This window comes from Branchiostoma floridae, chromosome 5 (genome assembly GCF_000003815.2).
Source record: "Branchiostoma floridae strain S238N-H82 chromosome 5, Bfl_VNyyK, whole genome shotgun sequence".
NCBI classification, from domain to species: domain Eukaryota; kingdom Metazoa; phylum Chordata; class Leptocardii; order Amphioxiformes; family Branchiostomatidae; genus Branchiostoma; species Branchiostoma floridae.
In genome coordinates, this window is record NC_049983.1 from 18,434,860 (window position 1) to 18,457,301 (window position 22,442).

A 22,442-nucleotide genomic window follows, 5' to 3' on the forward strand; every position below is an offset into this window, starting at 1 on the left:
TTAAAGGTTTCTTTTATGCTGTTACCCTTTTCCATTTATATTAACAACTTATATATTTCGGCTGCTAATTACGTGATATCTAATTACTGAGAAAAATATTTGCTCCCGCCATGCAGTGTGGTATTTACCACGGTAACGCCACGCCCCTTGTCACCATAGCAACGGTATAAACCGGGAAGTGAGTGCAAAGAGAGGTTGTCCTTCATTCAGTGTGCGCGTGTTTCTGTGTATTCCTGTGCTAACTATGGCCGCGAACGGTGAGCAAGTGGTGGAATCCGGTGCTGAACAAGCTAAGAACACAACAGAACCCATAATGGTCACACAAAACAAAGGTGAGTGCGTGAAACCAATGAGGTTATAACCATGGTGAAACATATGTTGTTCCAGTCATACGGCTTCATGTCACATAAAATTGAACCAATATTGCATGTAGTCTTTGGCTCCTAAGACTACACACCACTTTTTATCCAATATTTGCTATTAATGTTAAAGGTTTTATCATGCTGTACGTTTCTATGGACAGCAACATGTCATTTCTGTGCAGGCTGTTTCGCTGATCTTGACCAAAACTCAGCATGGAATTTATAAATAAACATCAGCCACCGAAACTAAGTCGATCGTTTCTTACATATAACATTAGAAGCAGATACACGTAGTTCAACACACCAAAAACTACACATATCGACATAAACTACTGTATGTTTGTGAATTATGGAAACATAACCTAAAATTTGTAATATACATGCAACAAGCAACAGCCATCACATGTAACAATAGACAATAGAGACAGTTCAGTTTTCTTTTCTCATTCATTGACAAGCACAATAACATCAGATAGACCAACTTTTTACGTCCTTCTTCCTTGATCTTATTCTTTCCGATACTAAGCATCTATAATATAACAGCCCTTATTTATCTGTGAGTCTTTTGAGAAATCCCTTACTATCAATTTCCTCCATGGATCCATTGTATTTGAAATATGGCACAAATTAACAAATGAAATGTTGGGAAGAGATATAGGATCATTTCAAAGTCCTGCATTTTAAAGTACCACAAGTGTTGATGATATTTCACACTTTCATCATCAATCACTGTTTGTTTTACACTTAGATGCAGAAATTCTACCTGTGAGAGACCTTCCATGTGCAAATCCTGGTAACCCAATCTTCTCATGTATGGAGAGGATCAGAACTCCAAAGGAACTAGGAGGTATGTAGTGTGTGGTATAAAAGACTAGTTCATGGTTTGAAGTGTGCATGAGTATGTGTTGTTGACGGCCCCTGGCCATTCTTTTCTCATTGGGTCATCCGGGGTTATTGAGAGCTCCTCCTGTGTCCAGAATTGCAAGGTCCTCCACTCACTGATCATGAGTGAGTGATTGTGCTCATGAGTTAACTACTAGTAACGTGACCCTGAGAATGAGTGTTGGGAAGTTAGGGACTGTGACCCATGAATTAAGGGGCCTTAATACATCAAGTCAAGGCTGGGGGTAAGAAAAGCCCTGCAACCATCACCATGGCTAAGTGAAACTGGTCCAACAGCTGTACATTACCTAACTTGTTATGATCTTGTTCCCCCACAGAATGGTACAGAGAAACCCCTGTGAAGCCCCAGAACCCCATGTACAGAACAACCAATGACACGTACGGTGGCAGGGTGCCCACAGTGGAGGACATGCCACAGACTTTCCATGCAAAGTCACAGAAATTCTCTGAGGTAAGTACTGACACCCCATAACAGAAGTGAAGTTGTACTTTGGTAATACCAAATGATCAGTTTCTGTAGTATAGTACATGTCACCAAATCTGTGTAATTCTAGAAACCTGTTCTACTTTAAAATTTGATTTTGATGTCAAATATGTTCCCAGCTATAATGGAATATTTTTTTAAAGTACAGATACAAACTGATTAAACTTCTCTGGACTTCATTATCAATTGATATTAGATTTATTGAAATAGCAAAATGTACCAATAAAATAGGAAAGAATTCAACTTTAATTTTATACTCTTTCATGCTGATCTGATTGTATTTTGTATGCCAAACATGCACAGTATGTGTGCAGGGAACATTCTCACCGCCTTAGTCTAAATGATTGTGTTTTCTTCATATTGACAGCATCTAGGGGTCTGTGGGATGTACCGCAACCATTCTCTCAACACTGCCTTGGACCAGAGTAAAGTCTGACACTGACGATCATCACCTGTAAATAGCATGGAAAGTTACTGTTGCTATCTTCCATCACCAGATATTGCACTCTTTGTGAATAGCCAGATGGTCGAAGAATCATTATGTTGAGACGTGTTACGGCCTGATTGTAAAACTGCAACATAGTTGAATCAAGGAGGTTGTTTTTTTAACCTCCTTGGTTTAATAAAGCTTATTCAAGACATATGAATGTATCATTTTAAAGGGCTGTTTACCTCTATTGTTAATTTGAAGTAGGACTGCTTTGGTCAGATGATGTCAAATATTGTGCTTTCCTGGCCAAACACAAATTAAAAGTTTATGATATTGATTTTATGAGGTCTACTTAGTAAACGGTATTTATTTGGTACATAAAGATGCAGACTTATGGAAAATACATCAAGTACATGTAGTGTTCTATATCATGTTGATACATTTGAATGGTTTGGTTTGGTGTAGGTACATGTACTGCAAATGACCTGCTACACCTGTAGCTACAGAAATACCAGCCTGGACCAATACATGAAGATTAAGAACATTGAGTTCCAAGGTGTTCTGTAATAGAACAATTGTCCTACTCATTATGTATCTTTAATGATAATCTTCATTTTTGCAGCACTGTATTAAATGCATCATGAAATTATAAGTGTACCACACTGGGAATGTGCTCGTTTGTGTCATTCTACTGTATCTCATTCTAACAGTAGTAAAACAATAGAACTGCCTTGAAATACTCACTATCCGATTCATCACCTGTTGTTCAAAATCTTGCAAAGGCCAGATGTTCTTGCACATACTAAGTAGATGCCGTGGCTACTATTGAGAAACTGAAAAAAATGTTTGCCCTTGGACTTTCCTGACTTAACTACAGAGCTTGCTCTCCAGTACTAGGACAGTTATTGTTTTAAATCAAAACTACTCAGAGATTGACAACTCATTTACTGAATCATAAGTTCACAATCATTTTCAAAATCTGTAAAGACACAAATATGATAAGTATATGGGATAATTTATTCAAGGGTTTACACACTAAAATACAGCAGCACTATAGATTAATCTATATACTGTATATGCTCTATATGTGAAATGATTCAGGAGATAAGACCAATTCCTAAGAATGGCAAAAAGTAATATACCATAATGACTTAACATTTCAAATGGTACAGATGTTTTTGTTACTTTCAAAGTTTCATACAGCAAGTGAAATGTTAACATGAAATAGCTGCATATCTTCTTTTTTTCAGTCCCTGTATACATCATATCATTAATTCAACTTAAACACTTAATGTACATGTACAGAAGATTCCTCAATTCTGCTTTGAAATCATGAAAAGCATCTGGATGAAAAATGAAAATCCTGCTCAAATACAATGTATGTCCCTAAGATCAGGTCTTATCTTGAACATAAATCAGTATGTACAAGTCTTTTTGTCATAACTACCACATGCTACTGTTTTTGCTGTTTGTGATGTTACCCCAAATAAAGCTCACAAGAAATGATAAAAGAACAACACTCCTGGGCCTGTGACTTGAATTTGACATTGGGTCAGTAAGTTAAGCCCACTTTCCACTGGACAGCAATCACAGAACAAACTGTACAGAAAACAAAACTGGATTCATGTAACCAACCTTGATTTCAAGTCTTCAATATGATGCAAAAATTTGATTCAAAAGACAACAAACACACAACGTAAAAACAATTAATGCATCTCATGCAATCTTTGGTTGCTCAGTGGTTGTTCAGTAGTTGCAGCCTTGAGTGGAAAGGGAGTGTGACTGTCGCAAACAGGAGGGGTAATACTTGGACTACATGTGCTACCAAAGCCACACATTACAGCCATTTAAATAAGCTGATATGGTTGTTAAAGATTCTCTGAACATTTTCTTGTTATACAAAAGGACAAACATAAAGGTTCCTAAGACATGGACTAAATGAATTTAAAGAGTGTTTTCATTCAATGGAGCATTTTGCAGAAATACAAATTTCTTCTCCAAAGTTTCTTAGCCATTTTCCTCCTCCAGTGCATTTTATGTAGCTTTATCTCAAAACCAAACTTTGGGATATTAAAAGCAAAGGAATATTAGTCATATCTGACTATCTTCAGTTTCCTTCTCTACTTGCAAGCATATGGTTAAACTTGATCATGAAATTTTCACTCAGTCATTCTTCAGTAATTTATAAGACATGTTGCATGACTTTGTACAGTTCAGTCTTATGTCACAAAATTAAAATCGAATGTAGAAGCACAGCCAGCCAGCAGACAAGCAAAAGCTTGTAACGTCACTCTTATCATACAGTCTTGGAAATTACATAGTGGTCAACAGGTCAAATGATTTTGATAATTCAACAAAGCCAGTATACTACATGCTAGGCTACCTGTTTCTAGCCATCATAGCTGACTCCATCCTCCTACGCCAGGTCCCCAACTGTCTGTGACCACAAGTAGTTTTGACATGACTGTGGTCCCTCTGCGTAGGAAAATGAGCTGACTCTTGGTAAACAGCTAGGCCTAAAGATTACTCATTCAATGTGAGCAACACGAAAACAGGATAAACAAATTAACTAAAGCACTAGGTCATTTTCACACTACGTGTACAAGAATTTAACTATTAGCTCAGGCACATTACATATTATAATTAAGCAAAACATGAGAATGGCATGGCATTATTTACAACATTTGGAAAGCAGGTTGCAACAAATGATAACAATCACTTCCAGACACTAGGTGATTTTTACAATGGTACAAAATCTACCTAGAAGCTCTGGCAAATTACATATTGATTAAGCAAAACATGACAATGGCATGGCATAGCAACATTCACATTTGTCAAGCAGGTTGCAGAAAATACAATTATTTCCGGATACATGTACTGTCAATTCAATTTCTTGAGGGACTTATTTTTTTTCCAGTAGGCTTTTGCCCCATTATAAGTTTGCTGTTGAAACAATTCTGTAATATAGTAAGTTAAACATATTGGAAATGCATATTTGCTGTCATGAATTTGCTGTGATGTCAACAAAGAATAAAATGACCGTTAACATTTCAAGACTTTCAGTACTTCCAGCTCAGTGATAACATTTAGCACTCTAATCATAAATGTTTGATTTAAGAAATGTAGACCAATGTGTGCACTCATTGTAACAAACTGATGCATGCAGTACTTTCATAGCTGTGAACTGCTTTGTAAATAATCATCAGTTTGGTTTGGTTTCTTTCTTTCAACTACAACACAAAACTGCACTGAACAACACAAAACAAAATAGGTATACGAACTGAACAACACAAAATAAAGTAGATATACAGTATTGATTGTGCTGTCTATTGTAGCATGGATTGAGATGACTGATAGAGAGCTTATTTACAATGAAAATGTAATGAATCATCTCTAGACTATTGTCTCATTGTGTCTCCTTATGTAAGCCTGTCAAGTTCAACTTGGTGACCAGCAACTTTTTACCACTAGTGTAAGTGCTGCTGGCATCAAAGGTGATGTAAAAAAAACCTCACTCTATCCTTTCTTAAAAAAACATCACTGTCAATGTTATTACCACCATGTATGGTTTGTTTGGGGCGTGTCTCTATATGTGTCTTAAAGCCTTCAGCTGGTTATCATGTGCTTGGCACATGGGGACACTTGGAGGAAGTTAGGTCGAAGGTCCAAGAATAGGTTATCTCATTTCCTGTCTTCACTTTCCAGCTATATGCATGACTGTTCCCATATGACAGCCAGCAGAAAAATGCATTTTCTAAATCAGTGTGATAATAGTGTATGACAGTGTATGACATAATAAAAATATTTCCTGAAGATGTGAGATCTTTGATTTCTTGTTTTCCACTATGTGACCAGCACAGACCAGAGACAACTTTATCACCCTGAAGTAACCAGATGCTCAATGTAAACAGAACTTTGTGGCAAGTCCAAGTGGCATCAACATAGCTTAATGTTACACATGTATGTATAGGAAAGCATGTACCTGGGTATAGACTGTGATCTGGTAGAATTGGCGAATCCTCATCAAATAAAGGCTAAATCTTTCATTCAATCCCTTAATCTAAAGTGACATGAATCAAAGTTGAAATGTTCTGACTGTCTTTTAACTGAATATCTTTAAAAGATTAGTCTGACTGGGATCTCTACCCATCCAGCAGAATTTGCTCCCTGACACATGTACATCTCTACAAGATAGAGGGTATAGTACAGCATATATCTGCAGTTTGTTGGATCAAGTAGTATTTCGAGCAAAAGCTCCAGAACTCAAGAAGCAAGACTTTGATTTCAAGTTGAATATCTTCTGCTTATTCCCTTTTGTTATCAAGATCATAACACTATGATAAAGATATACCTGAAGGCAATGAGCAATTCAATGCAGAGTCCTCTATAATATACACCATAAACAGCAGCCATGGACATGCAGGTACTTTTTTACACGTTTGACTTTAATTTGTCACTATATGAGTTACTTTACTAACATTTCATAACTGTTGACAGGTGATTAATATCTACATTTGCACACATGCTCTAGAATGAACTGACAACACTTAATGACATGAGATGATGAAACTAAAACTTGTTTTCACACGACACAGTCTAGCGCTATTGTTTCAGCCTGTCCATGAGCTGAGGAGGCAGTCCTATAGAGTGCAGGGAATCCTGGGACATCTTGTGGAGGTTAGGGATGAGGTCGTTGACCCGTTGCCAGGTCAGCTCCAGTAGACTGGGCAGGACCAGCCAGATTCTGTACAGGGACGACGTCCGCCGGTTTTCCTCGATGCTGACCACGCCGCCGTGAACATACATACAGCCAGCCTGTAAATAATGATAGTAAAAGGGTTAGGAATTGCCCACTTGGATTGGAAAAGACATATCTGTGTCATCATGTTGGTAATGCCAGTTCTCCTTAATCCGCCGGGCAACCTATAACCTGTTGTATTTTAATAACAGGGCATTTAGGGATATACTAGTGCATATACAATTTCAAACTACAATACTTTTAATATGTATTTTTAATAATTGCAGTATGAAACCACCATTTGTCAACTTGACATCCGTTTTTTGTTTTAAACGATGGACATAGGTTACCCAGTGAGTAAAGGTTAACTAGCGTTAAATCACTGGATAACATTGTTTTGGTGACTGCCTGTCACCTTCCTCAGTATTCTCCAAGCAGAGGGTACATCACAGGGGGTAACGTTAGTAGCAGCGACCATGACCCAACCTCTGCTTGGGGAATACTAGTACTTCCTTGGGGCAATACTAACTGCCTCTACTTTGCACTGCAGCAAGGTATTGCTGCTGCAGTGTTGAGAAGTCAAGGTCGAAACATTGAATTGAGTGTAAAAATATTAAGTGGTTCTTAAATACAAATGACCTATACAGAAAATGTATCCCCATGCTTCAGCAACCCCTTGACAGGGCAAGCCTGAAGTAAGTGCAGGCCGTTGACCCTATCAAGTTGAAGGTTTTTTATACTGAAGCACACACTGAACTAGACTGGAGAGCCATGTCTGTAAAGTGTTGAACCATATGAAAGAGAGGATGTGGATCACATCTGGAATGACTGACTGGAAGCAATTTTTCACCTACAATCAACCAATCAGAATCGACAACTCATGGGTAGACAACAATTTCGTTTTATCATTGAATGATCAAATATTGAGCAAACTTGAAATGTTGCTGCAGCAATGGTTTTATTTTCACAGTGATAGCAGTGACTCCTCCACTGCAACATCGTTATACAGTGATTAACCAATTTGATTTTACAGGGTTGTTTCAAACTTAAATCACTGCAAAATTCTCCTTTTCCCTCATGCAAAAATTACAGGTAGGTCCCTGCAAAAAATGAACAAACAGTACTTACCGGCGTGATGGCAGCAGCATGAAAATACGCAGGTTCAGGCATGGTGGCTGGTAGTTTTGTCCACTGCATGGTGTCCAGCGCCAGCTTCCAGATGTCATCAAATATCTGCCAGCCGTTGTAGCCTCCGCAGATGTACACGGCTGAGGGCACATCAAACACTAAAATTACATCTCAGAAGTTGTTTCTGAATTTACAGGACGTTATAAGCCAGTTCATGGTTTGTACTCCGTGTGTTAAATTGTGGGTAATACATGTATGTCAAAGCTGAAGGCACCTGAGATTAACAAAACACAATGGACATGCATCAAACATGGTCTAAACAAGACCTTAGACATTGCACATGTGCAGTTCAAACCATGAGCTGGCTTATTGCACAGCAACTACTTCCAGCTCCGTGTCCAACTTCCAGCTCCGTGTCCAACAACCTTTGTCAAAAAAAATTGCTCACCATTTTTATACTGGACACAGCTGTGGCATCTTCTCGCAGATGGATAGCCTGCAAAAGAACAAAAACACAGGTTAGAACATTTGCACAAACACCTGCACATTTGGAATACGGTGACACCGACTTGACATATCCAATGTGAGTGGCACTGTAATTAGGAGTCCATTAGAACTGTGTCAGATGGCCGTAGGCAGAGTTAACATCCCAAGGGATCATACATGACTGCTTACTTCAGCTGGGGATTGCTGTACTCCAGACTAAAATGCCACTATAACACTAACAAATCCAAACTGACATGTTATTTTTCATGGCTGATTTTACACAGCTCAAAACCTGCATGATTCATGACTTTCACATGTTCTATTTATGGGAAACGGTACATCAGAACACTTGACTTTGATGGCAGTGTTTACACCTTAATGACAGTAAAACTACTAATGGATTAGGTTAGAAAGGCCCAGCAAAAGTCCTGAAGCCATATAAATCATGCATGACAGGATGCCATTTTCCTAACATGGTCAGTTGATGATTTTATGGACAGGGGTGGCCTTTGGGGAAAAATTGTTGTCTGAGAGATCTTTCAGGTTCCTCCATTATTCACAACCAAGCAGATGAAAACATCTGGCCTTTGAGCAGTAAATATATATCGCCACAGTAAAATTGTACTACAGAATTGGTCTAACTTCAGATTTAAGACACAGCAAAAAAAAAATTTTTCCTGCTACTGTGGAATACGTCTGAAAACTACTGCAAAAGTAAACAGATTTACCGTAAACTAGACTGTCTTGACACAAACTATGATGACAGTGAGATCACATTACTATCAAGCATTCGGTAGCAAAGCTTTCCTGTTTTCTAGCACTTCCATCAGAACTTGTTGCAAAGGCCAGTCACATAGCTTTTACCAGTACATGTAATTACAAAGTACTTTCACAATACTTCCTGAAATCACTATGACTATAACAAGGGCACAACTATACAGGTGGTACATGGGATGGAGGTATAGAGAATATCGGAGAGGATGTTAAATGTAGGTTCTGTGTTTGAGTCAAGCCACACATCAAAAGACTAAAGGACCCGCCACAATTATCAAAAGAACTAGGTGTCCTTCCGGGTGTGAGTGGATTACAACCTTACAGTCCAATGGCCACACCTGGGGCAACTATTGTTGTATTGAGGTCACCAGAGTGCTGAAAGGCTGACATTACTGACCTTTTTAATTCAGACCCACCAATTATAAGCTACTTACAATTCACCCCTGGCTACTAAGACGATTACCACTAAGACAGAGTAGGTGGTCCACCCAGAATAAAATCTAAAAAAAAAAGAGAAAAATGAGAAAAAAACGAAGCTGTGTACCAGCTGCGTTGTCCTGTGGTCTCTCCCTGGGGCGTGCGGACGGTCTGCACGGCATCTCCTCCCAGTCACGGGTCGAGAAATTATAAGCCGGGATCTGGTAAAAATGGAAAAACAATTAGATATTATACATCTCCCTACTTTACATATGTAAGGCTCTCATTTAAAATTGCATTTTTGCTTTCTTTCACTCTTTTACTTCTGTCTGTAACTCAAATCGACCCTTCGTTATTCTGTGCAAGGGTTCATAATTTATGATATCAGTCATTATAATTAAGGGTTAATGACCCGCCCCGAGGTGTATATGGTGTCATAATGCCTGGTCCTTTGCTATAACCACCGAATAAAACTACCGAGTGAGCAAAGCGAATGAGGTGGTTTTATGAGGTGGTTATAGCAAAGGACCAGGCGTTATGACACCATGTACACCGAGGAACAGGCGGGTTATCAACGTTATTATCATATAGCCTACCCAAACTTACAAACTCCTGTATGACGCATAGATCCCTTGGTACCATACGTGTGAATTCCTTTGTCGAATTTGTTCTTTGGTACATACATTTAAAAGGAAATTACAGATTGCATTTTGAAACCAAAATTCCCACAGAAAATTTTCGAAACATTGTAGTCTTTGGCTCTTTAGAACAAAACATTATCAATGTTAACAGAAGGAGCCATTCCCCTCTTCTTGCAGTATGTACTTATTCCCTCTGCTCTGGAATATGTCTCACTCCTTTTGATTGGCCAATGCCTTCATATCCTTTGTGTATCGCTCCTTCTGATTGGTTAGAATGAATCGACACCGGCACCGGTGCCGATTTGCATCAACACTGGTGCCGGTGTCGATGCAAATCGACACCGGTGCCGGTGTCGATTCATTCTGACCAATCAGAAGGGCGATACACGCCGGGCTGGTGGGAATCTAAGTATTACGGCGTCATAACCAACGTGGAACAGGGCCTTCTGATTGGTCCGCGGCGCCTGGCTATATGATAATAGAATTTATTTCATACGACATCAATTAATATTATATTGTTGATGAATTATTATCATTGTTTATTTGTTGTTATTAACTTTATCAAACTTAATGCATTTAGCCCCATTGGGGCATGAACATGCAATAAACATCATTGTCATTGTCATTGTTGATATCCAACACTGCTATTATTTGATAAATAAATCAAAATATTAATGAAGGGTTACCTGGTCGAATGAGTAGCAGACCCAAGAGGTTCCCCCTCCCAACACGTACAATCTATTGTCATCATACGCTACTTCATGTCGGTATCTGAAACACAAGACAGGGGAAGGCTGATCAGCACCAAGGACAGGGGACCCATCCTGACACTCAATCAAACATCACATTCACAATCAACAGTTTAGCCAATGATAGCATGGCAAGTATCAGTTAACCAACGAAAGAATGGCATGTCCATCAAAAATTTGCATTTTTAAATTTTGTGTTTTGCATTTTTTGATTGATTGATTTCTATGATTTAATGACACCTCTTACGAGGATGAACTTAACTGAACTGATCATTTAATGGAGATGGGCGGGGTAATGGGATCAGTCAATTCCATCAAACTTCATCAACAGCAAAAGTTACCTCAACAACTGTCAAACTATTGTTTGATATGATGTTTATACGAGTTTTGACATGAGAGGTCCGTACTATAAGGTTTAACTTCCAGCATGCAGTTATCAGGCTGCCAGTAAGGATTTAGAGTTGCCAACTTCATCATGCTCAAATTTAAAGCTCCTGTCATCACTTAATCAGGACATTCCCATGGCTAGTAGTTTGCTCCAGACCAACTGCTAACCAAGGGCACCACTAGGTTGGGAGTAGTCTGCATCCAAATAGAACAACTTTGAGTTTCCTGGCTTTGATCTCTGAAGATTTATACCCAGCTGGTGCAGATGACCATTAAAGACCAGTGGGCAACCTCAATGACCAACTGCCAAGCACAGATGACATTGCTCGCGACCATGGTCAACCACTCCTAAGTCCTAACCATGGTCTGGAGAAGGTTGAGAGGCCTTGTTCAAATACATATGATAGGGGCCCAAGAGACCTGCAACGACCTATTAATGTTGAAGTTAGACATAAACTTGTGTCCTAGGAAGACTGCGACCCTTGAGTTTAGAGTTTATTGAGATACCCTTTAGCTCAGATTGAGCTAATCTTTGAGGGCTCATACAAATAAGAAGGCATACAATATATACAAATACATAAACAGATACAATAACATCCACTCAAAACAGGTCAGACTTACACACGAATACATACATGAAGTCTTAAATCACAATGTCAGAGGTCTATATATATCAAAACTTCTGAACCATAAAATTAATACCCTGACCTTCCTGATGGTGGCTTGTGTGCCTCTAGTTTCTCCCACACACAGTCCTTCAGGTGTAACCTGTGCAGGTCAGAGTTGTACTCGAAACCTGTCGTCCCTCCAAACACGTACAGGAAACCGCTACACGTCACCATAGCCTGTAAACATAGGCATCACACAATATATAAAACAGATAATGCTTTTTAACCTTTATCCGTGGGGTAACCTATATCCATTGTATTTAAAAACATAGTGTTTAGGGATATCAAGTCGACAAACAATGGTTTCAAACTGTAATAATTGGAAAATATTGCGATTTGAAGCTACCATCCATGGACTTGATATCCCTAAATACCGTGTTTTTTAAATACAACCAAGGAGCTTTTATCAGGAGGAGAGAGTATGAAGTTACCCGCCCGCTGTGCGGCTTTGTTTGGCCCGTTAAATCCCGCAGCGCCGGCTTTGTTTACTGCCCTGCGCGGCGCCCGTCTGATCTGATGTTCGTAGCGCCGGTTGGCACGGTTTCTATGCTAATGAGCCACGCCATTACGTCATAGCCCTCGAGCCAGCCCGAAGCCCGATCGGCAAGAGGCGAAGTGGGTCAGGTTTCCGACGATTCCCTTATTTGGAAAACTCGGCAGGCATGTGACTACGTCATCTTGCGGTAGAGCGCACAATGGCGGACAGTTTGATATGTTTCTCTTCGCCGTACAACAAACATGGGCCAGTTTAGGCCTATTTTCGCGGATCGAGGTCTGTTTTCTTGCGATAGAATTATGAATTTTCACATGTATTTTCAGATGGCTACTAAAAAAATATGACGTTTTTCTTCATTTAGCTGATATTTTTTCGTAACTGTTGATGATGTGCTCGGTAAAATGGCGTGTTCACTGTTGGTCGAACCTTGCTCATTTTTGTCGAACCACCCGTGTTTTTAGAGGATACATCGGGCCTGGAATAAGGTGAAGGTAAGGCGGGAGAGCATAGTTTTCATGGTTTTCGTTACGATCGGGTTTTCGTATATAATGTCTTGAGTTCTCCAGGCATAATTTTGAACTTTGTATTTGTATCGATTTATGAAATATATCTGTTGCATACTTTAAAAAAACTTGGTTCCTGTGATCATTGAGTCAGGTTTTTCACAGTCATCATTAATTGTAGGAATATTACCAGTTTTTTTCGTAGACTTTGCCTCAGACAATTTTGCCTTTTATAGGCTTAGCCCGTACCCGAGCGGCGGCGCTGTCCGGTCGCCGTATGGCTTTGAAATTTCACCCTCAGTCAGAGAGAATATTGCCGCCGCTGTATGTATTCCGAAGTTACTCTTCTGTTCAACATCGTCGACAAAATCGCAAAAATCAGATCGCTACACACAATGTTTGTATCCCCAGGCCGCCCCACCATGAATGACCACAAAACAAAGGGAAAACAAAAGCTTGCGTGGGTGAAATGTATGTAGATGCGGGTTTTTGACACGTGGGTGTTAATCAAATTTTGTCGCCCGCTACGAACATAGCTGAATGGAAAAAAATTCTTGCTCTCTCCTCCTGATAAAAGCTCCTTGATACAACGGATATAGGTTACTCCGCAGATAAAGGTGAACTAACGTTACTTACTTAAATTCATTCACTTTCATGCATATGGTGATAGGAAAAAGGATGTTTTTGCAGTGAAGTCATGGTCAAGTCATGCTGTCATCATCATCATTGGTCGGCTGCGGCGCAGGCGACTGTAAGTTTCTTCCAAGACCTTCTGTCAGCAGCTAGGTGGCGAATCTGCTTTGCGGTGATCTGGTCATTGTAATCTCCTAGGAGCTGTTGAATGTACTTTAAATAGGAGGTAGCTTACTACTTACATGCTGTACTGCAATTCTGTAGAATGTAAGATTGGGGTAAGTCCAATTTCTTATGCTGGAAATAACAGTTTAAATTTACTAGTATTCAGAATCATAATCTTGTTGCGCATCATGGGTTTTGTAGTTATAGAGTAGCTGTTTCACATAGACATTTTCTCAAATCTCAAATCACATGCTGGACTTTGTGGGGACCTAAAGTAGATAATGGCTAATAGTAAATACAGGAGGCAAACAAATGACATAGACCAGACATGAATTGTCATAATTTCGTGCACCTACTGCTCTACCCATAATGCTCTGAATCTCCCAGCAGGCAATAGAAAGGTCTCCAGTGTCCCCTTACCTGCCCATATATGGCTTGAGGTAGTTCTCCTGATGTGCTGACCTCACACCACTCCTTCCTCTCCAGATTGCACACACTGATACGGTTACTGTTGGTGTCGCCAAACGGCACCCCTGTCCCACCGAACACCACCAGATTCTTACCATGAAGGAGCACTGCGGACAAAAGATGAGGATAAATCAAAAACATTGCTTAAATTTCTCTTTGAAATACAGTATAACAGAAGTGTGAAAAAGTATTTTTCAGCCTCTTGACTTGTAGAAGAACTGAAACAATAAAATGTTTCAAGGATAAAGATATGATTGCAAGTAGCTTCCTTACAAATCTAGCACCCCCTAAACTCCAAGCGGATCCAACAATGGCATAAGGTAGTACCAAACTGGCCAAGGAATGTAGTCAAGAGGTGTCCATTTGCCATGTTACCTGGTAGAGAAACACACTCCTAAGCCAGCTTCAGTCCTCTGCCAGCTTTTGATACTATCTTATGCTACTGTATGATCTGCTTGGAGATTAACCACCCCCACACACCTTTTCAGATGGGAGAGCCCTACATGTCAGATTTTGACCCTTGACCCCATGAGGCATTAGAAAACACAGCCCATCTCCTGAATCTTTCAAGCCTGAGAGGCACTTAGTTGATTAGATTGAGTGCTTTGATGAGCAGCACGCCTGTAACATTAGGTAACGCTGCGACACAAGCAGGTGCTCTTGAATGAGCAACTCTTGTTAATTGCATTGACAGCTCCTACAAGGATACACTGAAGAGTGTACCAATCTCGGTATGCCATAGGAATAACTATGTGGAGCAAGGTGCACTCATGAAAGACCAAACCAAAACTTCATTTTTTTCTATTGAGGATATAGGTTCTCTTTAATACAGCCGCGGTTTCCCTAGCATTCTAAGAACCTAGGAAAATGCATTTTGTTCTCGGTGTAACAATCTTAGAATATTGAACGAATAAATTGTATGTTTTATTAACATGGAGGTAAACAAGTCGCACAGACAGATACAACTTGATGCAATACAATATACGAAGATTGAGCTTAGCCAGATACTGAAACCTAACCTAACTGAGGATACAAATATTAGAAATAAATAAAATAAAGTGTAACAAGACAGCCTTCAACCTTAAACAACTGACGTTATTTGACACACCTACATGTATCCACTAGTACTTTCTAATGAAAACATCAAAATTCAAACACACAACATGTGACACTGCTACAGTCTCCTGATAAGGCCATGACGAGGCGTTTACTTAGATCTCTGACATTTGGAATTGAATGTAGCAAGCACACATCATAAAAACAGAGGGCAAGGAGCTGGAAATGCCTTTATTCAGTCCATAAAAACTAGGCATGACATTAAATCTGATCTTCCGGCTTTGTTTTCTTAAAGTTTTTCAAGATATAAGCATAACATTATATGTTTGAAATTCAAGAACCATTCAGTTAACTAGGTGTGGCCTCACCACTTCTTAGTTGGGTTGTGTTGCATCCATGTAAGGACATAATGGAACCTTGCCTTGGCATCATTATTCCTTGTGACCTTAGAGATCAAGCCAACTGCTTTATATACTGCACTCTGTATTCTGGGACGTACTTGTCCTTGCATACTTCGTACCCAAAATGGAGCCAAGTCCTCATATGTATCTCAGTCTGTCATTTGCCTCAGTAAGGCCAAGGATGGTAGCTACCTTGAACTGAAGAAATTTGTAGAGAGGACAGAAGAAACTCCAGTCCAGCAAAAAGTACTATATAATAATACCTTTGGATACCACAGCTAGAAAAAAATGTGCCACCACAGGAGTAACCACTATTATAACCGATTTACGTAAGAGCACTTGGCAGGCAGAGCTGATTACATGGCATATCTCCCGTGTAATTTTACAGGCACTGTTGTTGTTCCACTGGCTGACAGTGTCAGCTGACACAACCAGAAGAGATTTACATGGTACAGTTGGCAGTACAATATGGTGCACTGTATCAGTGTATGTTAGAACACTCAGATCTATTCAAAATGGAGACTGTCTGGTCATATAGCCAACCTAAACACATTAATTCTAGCAAGACCACCTCTTCTCAGCGACCACCTGGCCATTTCGACCGCTTTTTCTCGGTCCCGATTTTTTGTCCTATTGACGTAAGCATTAAGCAACCTTTTCTCAACGACCACCTGGCCAACGCGACCGCGACCGGCCCAAATTGGGCCCCTTAACGACCGCATCATTTTCAAAATTGAGGTTTTCATCGATTTTTGATGATAACTAGCTCGATTTTGTGCCGAAATCGACCAGTTTGCGTCGGATTTTGACTGCCATTACGATGTTATGTTTAGAATAAAGATTTTGGCGGTCAATGGGTGGGTCAATGGGGCAGTCTACTGTGATATGGGAGAAAATTTCTAAGAAAGATCTGTGTAGCTCATACCTTTTAAAGAAAGATCTGTGTGAGTGCTTTTGTCCAACTGTACTGTAAATTCACCCTTGGGTAAGTACGCTATTGGGACGTACCGGGCATAGAATTCGAAAGGTGCACCGTAGTTATTTCAGATACGGCGATCAAGAACACAGCGACGCATAAAGGCTTGTATGGTTACTGACAGCATCAAAGTTCCCTTACTGTCTAAAACGTTAGTGTACAAATATTATACTGTATCGTATAAAAGCTGGGGTTAAATTTACAATTTACAGTGTGCGTGTTGTATTTGACATTAAATACCTCGCTAAATTTGCGTACGTGCAGTGTGCTTGCTATTTGCCATTAAACACAACGGAAACCGTTTTACTTTGCATAGGGCATGTTTTGAGTCGATACTCTTCTCAGCGACCACCTGTCCAAATCGACCGTTTTTGTCCGGTCCCCCGGGTGGTCGTCTTGGGCAGGTTTGACTGTATGCTGTTGGGAACATTTGAATGAGACGCAAAAATTCCAATTTCCTGGAAGATGTATGTGAATGGTGACTGCCAGTGGTCATGGTCGATATCATCCTGAAATCTGGGATGTTAGCCAGGTAGTGCATCAGATTCAGACAGTCATGGTCAAGTGGAACTTCAGCTTCACATGAGGGCTTTTTGGCTCAGTACCATTGGCTAGAGGTACTAGCCTCAGTCTGCAACAGTGTTCAGTGAAATCTCTTTTATTATTGAACTAGAGTTTTAGCGAACTAGAGTTTTATAGAGACGTACAAGTATAGTTGATTACTAGTAATTTCACCTCAACATCCAATAATCAAGTATTTTTGCTGGCAAGTTAGTGTAATCCTGCTATTCTGTACGGGTCAAATTCCATGGATCCATGGGCGGTGGTTTGATTCCTGGATCGACCACAGCTCGAACCAAGGATGCTAGAACACCTTATAAGGAACTGCATTTGTCATTTCAGATAGTGACATAAAGCTTACGGCTTATAACTATAAGAGGAGGCTTCATCAGACATTATCCTCAGGTATCAAACCTCTGCACATGTACATAAACAAACCCAACTCATTTATCCTAAAGAGTCTAGGGGTGACCCCATGTGCTTGGGCTAAGGCTGAAAATGTGAGCTTCACTGACTGACAAACGGACCTGGGTACCAGACAGTTAGGTTCTGGTGTGTATTTCATACAAATGGAGGGCTATAATGGTTGACCTTTCACCTCTGCTGTCATCAATCATGTCAAAGGACAGCAAACTACCCTGGGGAGGAGATTACATCCATTACATTCCTCCACAGACACTGTATCATCCTCACCCTACCATTAATGGTACTAAATGTTGTAATACCAAGGACAGTTTTGGAAATATTTTAGAATATTTGCAAATTGAAATGACACATTTCCAATAGTGATATTAGAGTCATATCCCATGCATGCAAAACTTCTATTACAATTATAGTTATAAATGAAGATACCGTATCAAAAGGTTTCACTGCAATTGCCCTTTGAATATTATAAATTCTGCAACAATAGGGGCAAGAAAATATTCCTCAAAACCTAATATGGTACTCGTGTTTCTATCTTGAAATTGAAAAAAAATTAGTACAGAGATTTGGCATCCATCTATTTATAAATTCATGTGGACCCATGTCTGTGCACTATGGCCTGGAAGAACCTTGCATAAATACAGATATACCAATAGTGGTCTATGAATAAAGTAAATACAGTAAACAATCAACAGAATATAGCCGGAAGTGGCATGACCAGGCCTCCTCTTCTTGCTATGTCTAGACAAGAGGATCTAGCACTACTGGTCTGATCATAAATCTATTTGATTTTCCAGTCGTTTACTTCATGGAGAAAAAAGGACATTTTTGCGGTGTTTTAGTACAGTAGCAATAGATTGGGAAAGCATATTCAGTGTGTCTTGAATTTGAGGCGGATAGTTTTACAGTATTTTACAGTATTTTACACAGTAAATGTTTCTTATAATCACCAGGTGTATTTTGCCAGCCAGTAGGTACCCAAATTATGAGTACTGAGGCTGATTATCATTGGAATATTTTGGGATTCATTTCCAAAACTTTGAAGGCATGAAGTGTTTAGACTTGGAGGATTGTATGAAACATACAGCCAATCTCAGGTATGTGTGAGCTCTCATTTCCTTCCATATGCTGTCTTTGTTTTTTTCATAAAGGTTGAGGTGAACACATCAATTTTGGTAGACCATGACAAATGATGATCTTGTCTCAACTGTTTGTTTCTGAAGCTGAACTGCATGTACATGTACTTCTAAGATCATATGTTCCTGTCTTATGCGCATACAATGTCATGACGATGTAGTAACAAGTACTAAACACTAACACTATTGTGCTATCCATAGGCTCTGGCTTGGGTTTATCAGCATCAATGGACGACACATAAATAATGAAGAATGGCAGCAAATACATCTACCATTGAAATTAGTTATATGATGTTCAATCATCACCAGTACTACTAGTTCTATTGCCAAAAGCTACCAATTCTTACAGCATATTGTGACATCTATGTTCTCATGGGTAATGCATGAACATTGCATATCATGACTGTACATGCAATTTTCTAAAGCTTCTTTGCATGTCCACAAGCCTACACTGGCCTTGAGGTTTGTCAGGGAGCCCCCCTCCCCTTCCAATGACAAATACCCTCACACCTGGGACAGCCATGGAGAATGGCCCAATCATTAGTGCAGGAGGGGGCTGCAGCTGCAAGTTGCTTTTCTTTAGCCCAGACTTCACGTTTGGTCAACCTTGTCTGACCCTATCAGAAAGGGCACCTTTGGAAGTCCAGCCAACCAAGAACCACCACTAATTCGTTCTTTATACAGTGTTGACTTTACGTTCAAAAGGTGGCTGGGCCGCAAAGGACAGGCTGCAGCTTGACCCCAGTGGTCTGAGCCATCAGGACTTACACAGGAATGGCCTGAGTCAGCACATCTATCAATAGAGGGTCGGCAGAACACAGTATGAGTGTGGCTCTTTGAAATCACGGGACTGGCTGAGCAGACTACAGAAAAGGGTTGCTGGATTAAAAGAGGTCCTGATTGTTCAGAAAGGCTACAGTACATGAGATGAATGCTTCAGAAGAGGCCCTACGAGTTTGTAGGCAGAAGGGGTATTCTATCATGCTTACATCTGCACTAAAAAAAAACTGGACACAAGACAGCAGCAGAATTTTGCAGACTAAAGCAAATCACTCTTGATGAGATGATAAGAGGATTATCACTTCAGTAGGAGCTTAACGTCAAATATTGTCAGTCACTAATCAGAATGTTTGAGGATCATCCTATTACAACCAGCAAAGCATCCTTACTCCCCAGAATAATACCATATTGTCCTAGGAACTAGGCTTGTTTGCTAAAGACTTTTCGAGCAGATGAAAAGAACATAACGTAACCTGTCTTCAAATTTTCAAACGTTGAAGCCAGTGATGTACTGACTGCATGTTCCAGTTGATATTACCTTTTGCAATGGTTAAACAGGTGCCTATTACTATTAGTATTACAAGTTTTCTAGAGCAGGTATCTTTGTAAAGGAAGGTAAAGTCTAGGTAAAGAGTAGGATAAAATGGTGACTAACACTGGAACACCAAGTGCTTTTGTTTTTCCATCCCATTGTTGCAATGGGACCGGTGAGGCGAGGTGAGGTGAGGTTGCAGTCTGCCCTAAGATCTAATATAGAAATTTGATATTTTCACATGTCTCCCAACCATCTAAGTTCTAACATTATGAGGCTGAGCACCATGAATGACATTTGGACATTCTATGTGCCAAAACCTTGGCCTGGTCAAGGATATAACACTACATGCGCAGAGGATTTCTAAAAAGCTTGTTTCACCAAAATGTGACAGTATAATGGCTCACTAGTTTTGGCGGCCGTTTTTGTTAGATTACAGGGAATGATATATAATTACCCAAAATCTTGGTCAGATAACAACTTCTGTAACGGTATACAATTATAGCGAGATTTCCGAGTGCTGTTGAAAATATTGTAACACATTTATTTACAAAACAAGCTTTGGGTCTTGTTGATAGAACCGGTTCTCAGGATTGTTTGAGATTCACTTTAAAATATAAATCACTTTGTACTTCATCCGACTGTCAGTTCAGATACAGGGTGTGACTGACATGCCCCTTGGCGAGCGCGAAATCCTAAGGAGAAATCCTGCAAGGTGATTGGTTGAAGGACAAGAGCAAGGACGGTGGACTAAAAATTCCATGACGAATGTGGGGATAACAAAGGAAGCACCCTATCTGATGAATGACCACATAAACAAGATGTTGCCCAAGGCCTATAATTTGCATGTCAAGAATGTGACGCAACACATGGGTAGTGGGTGCAGCATGTTTCCTGTCAGAAAAAATAAATTAATAGAACACTACCTACCGGACATTGAGGCTAACTCCGTTGGGAAATTTCCTCCTGTTGACATTTTAGTCCATGCGTTTGAGGAAAAACTATACCTCCAGAGTTCTCGAAACAATGGATAGTACATATTGACAGTGCCATTGTTCTCCTCGAAGTCGGGATTATACCCGCCGTACACATACAAACTGCCGTTGTCCGCCACACACCGGTGTCCGCTCCGGGCCGCGGGGAACACCGTCCCTGGAACACAAATCGTCGTCAGACGCATTGCGTAACATGAAGGAACACAGTAGCACGCAGCGTTAATCGCTGTGCCCTCTCTGTAAAAGCTGATTACATGCCAAAAACGGGACCCGGCAAACGTCATGCAAAACAGCTGCGATCAACAGTGATAAACATTTACGGGTAAACAAGGAGGATGTGCGGCGCCAACGCGCGTTGATCCAACTGATCAGTGTATTGTCTATATAGGAAAGGGGCCAATAACCATGTGAACAGTTGATATCTATAAGCGTATCAAAGGTCTTTTGACTAAAACAGTTTTGAAAGGCGCCGTCCAAGGATCTAAGTTCCAACTTCTTTTGTTTATCCAGCGAACCGGATAGGCCCGCTGTATGCAAATTTCAGTCCATAACTTTTGCGATCAACTCGACAAAATCAAGAGAATATCACCTATAAATGACAGTGTGTACTTAAAACTGTAAAATTAATCCACTCACCAGCGCCAATTTTGGTTGGGGTGTCTAAGCGCACGAATTTTCTCACTGAAATCGGGCAGTATTTGTTGTCCCAATCCGTCTCCGCCATTTTGGTTGACCCGTCTGATTGACCCCTAGTGACCTTTAGACCGTCCATGGTCATGTTTCCGTAAATTTTGGACAAGATTTTGAAGATTACACAGACAGTGAATTTGAACTAGACGGTGTTTTTATGGAAATCTGAGACATCCGCTGATGCACCTATCTTTTAACGGATGTTCCATCAGTTGAGACATCGAATATGAATCATACTTCACCGTAAACCCCCTCAGGCAGAAAATAGAATAGTCCATAGAATATTGGAATTTTGAGGGGTGTTATAAATAATAAATATTACAAATAAGAGTATTAAAGACATAAAGCTACAAATAAAGGTAAAAAATATTATATTTATATATTATTCAATAGTTAAAAATAACTATTTGGATGATTGTATATATATTTGGATAGAAAATATTGAAGCCATGTACAAATC

At 39.9% G+C, this 22,442-nt stretch overlaps 2 protein-coding genes across 2 annotated transcripts; one reads left to right on the forward strand and one right to left on the reverse strand.

Moving 5' to 3' along the window:
- The first annotated feature begins 146 nt into the window (after window positions 1-146).
- On the forward strand, window positions 147-2,848 carry LOC118416883 (uncharacterized protein C15orf65-like). Its single transcript, XM_035822161.1, has 4 exons — window positions 147-332; window positions 1,111-1,209; window positions 1,583-1,716; window positions 2,117-2,848. The coding sequence occupies exons 1-4, from the start codon at window positions 245-247 to the stop codon at window positions 2,183-2,185; spliced, it is 390 nt and encodes a 129-aa protein (XP_035678054.1). The 5' UTR covers window positions 147-244; the 3' UTR covers window positions 2,186-2,848.
- A 441-nt stretch (window positions 2,849-3,289) lies between these two features.
- Window positions 3,290-22,224, reverse strand: LOC118416880 (kelch domain-containing protein 10-like). The gene is made up of 9 exons (XM_035822159.1): window positions 21,929-22,224; window positions 21,228-21,449; window positions 14,385-14,539; window positions 12,208-12,344; window positions 11,050-11,134; window positions 9,850-9,943; window positions 8,494-8,541; window positions 8,046-8,185; window positions 3,290-6,994 (listed from the first exon to the last, which is right to left on the reverse strand). The coding sequence occupies exons 1-9, from the start codon at window positions 22,068-22,070 to the stop codon at window positions 6,782-6,784; spliced, it is 1,236 nt and encodes a 411-aa protein (XP_035678052.1). The 5' UTR covers window positions 22,071-22,224; the 3' UTR covers window positions 3,290-6,781.
- Window positions 22,225-22,442: the final 218 nt, after the last annotated feature.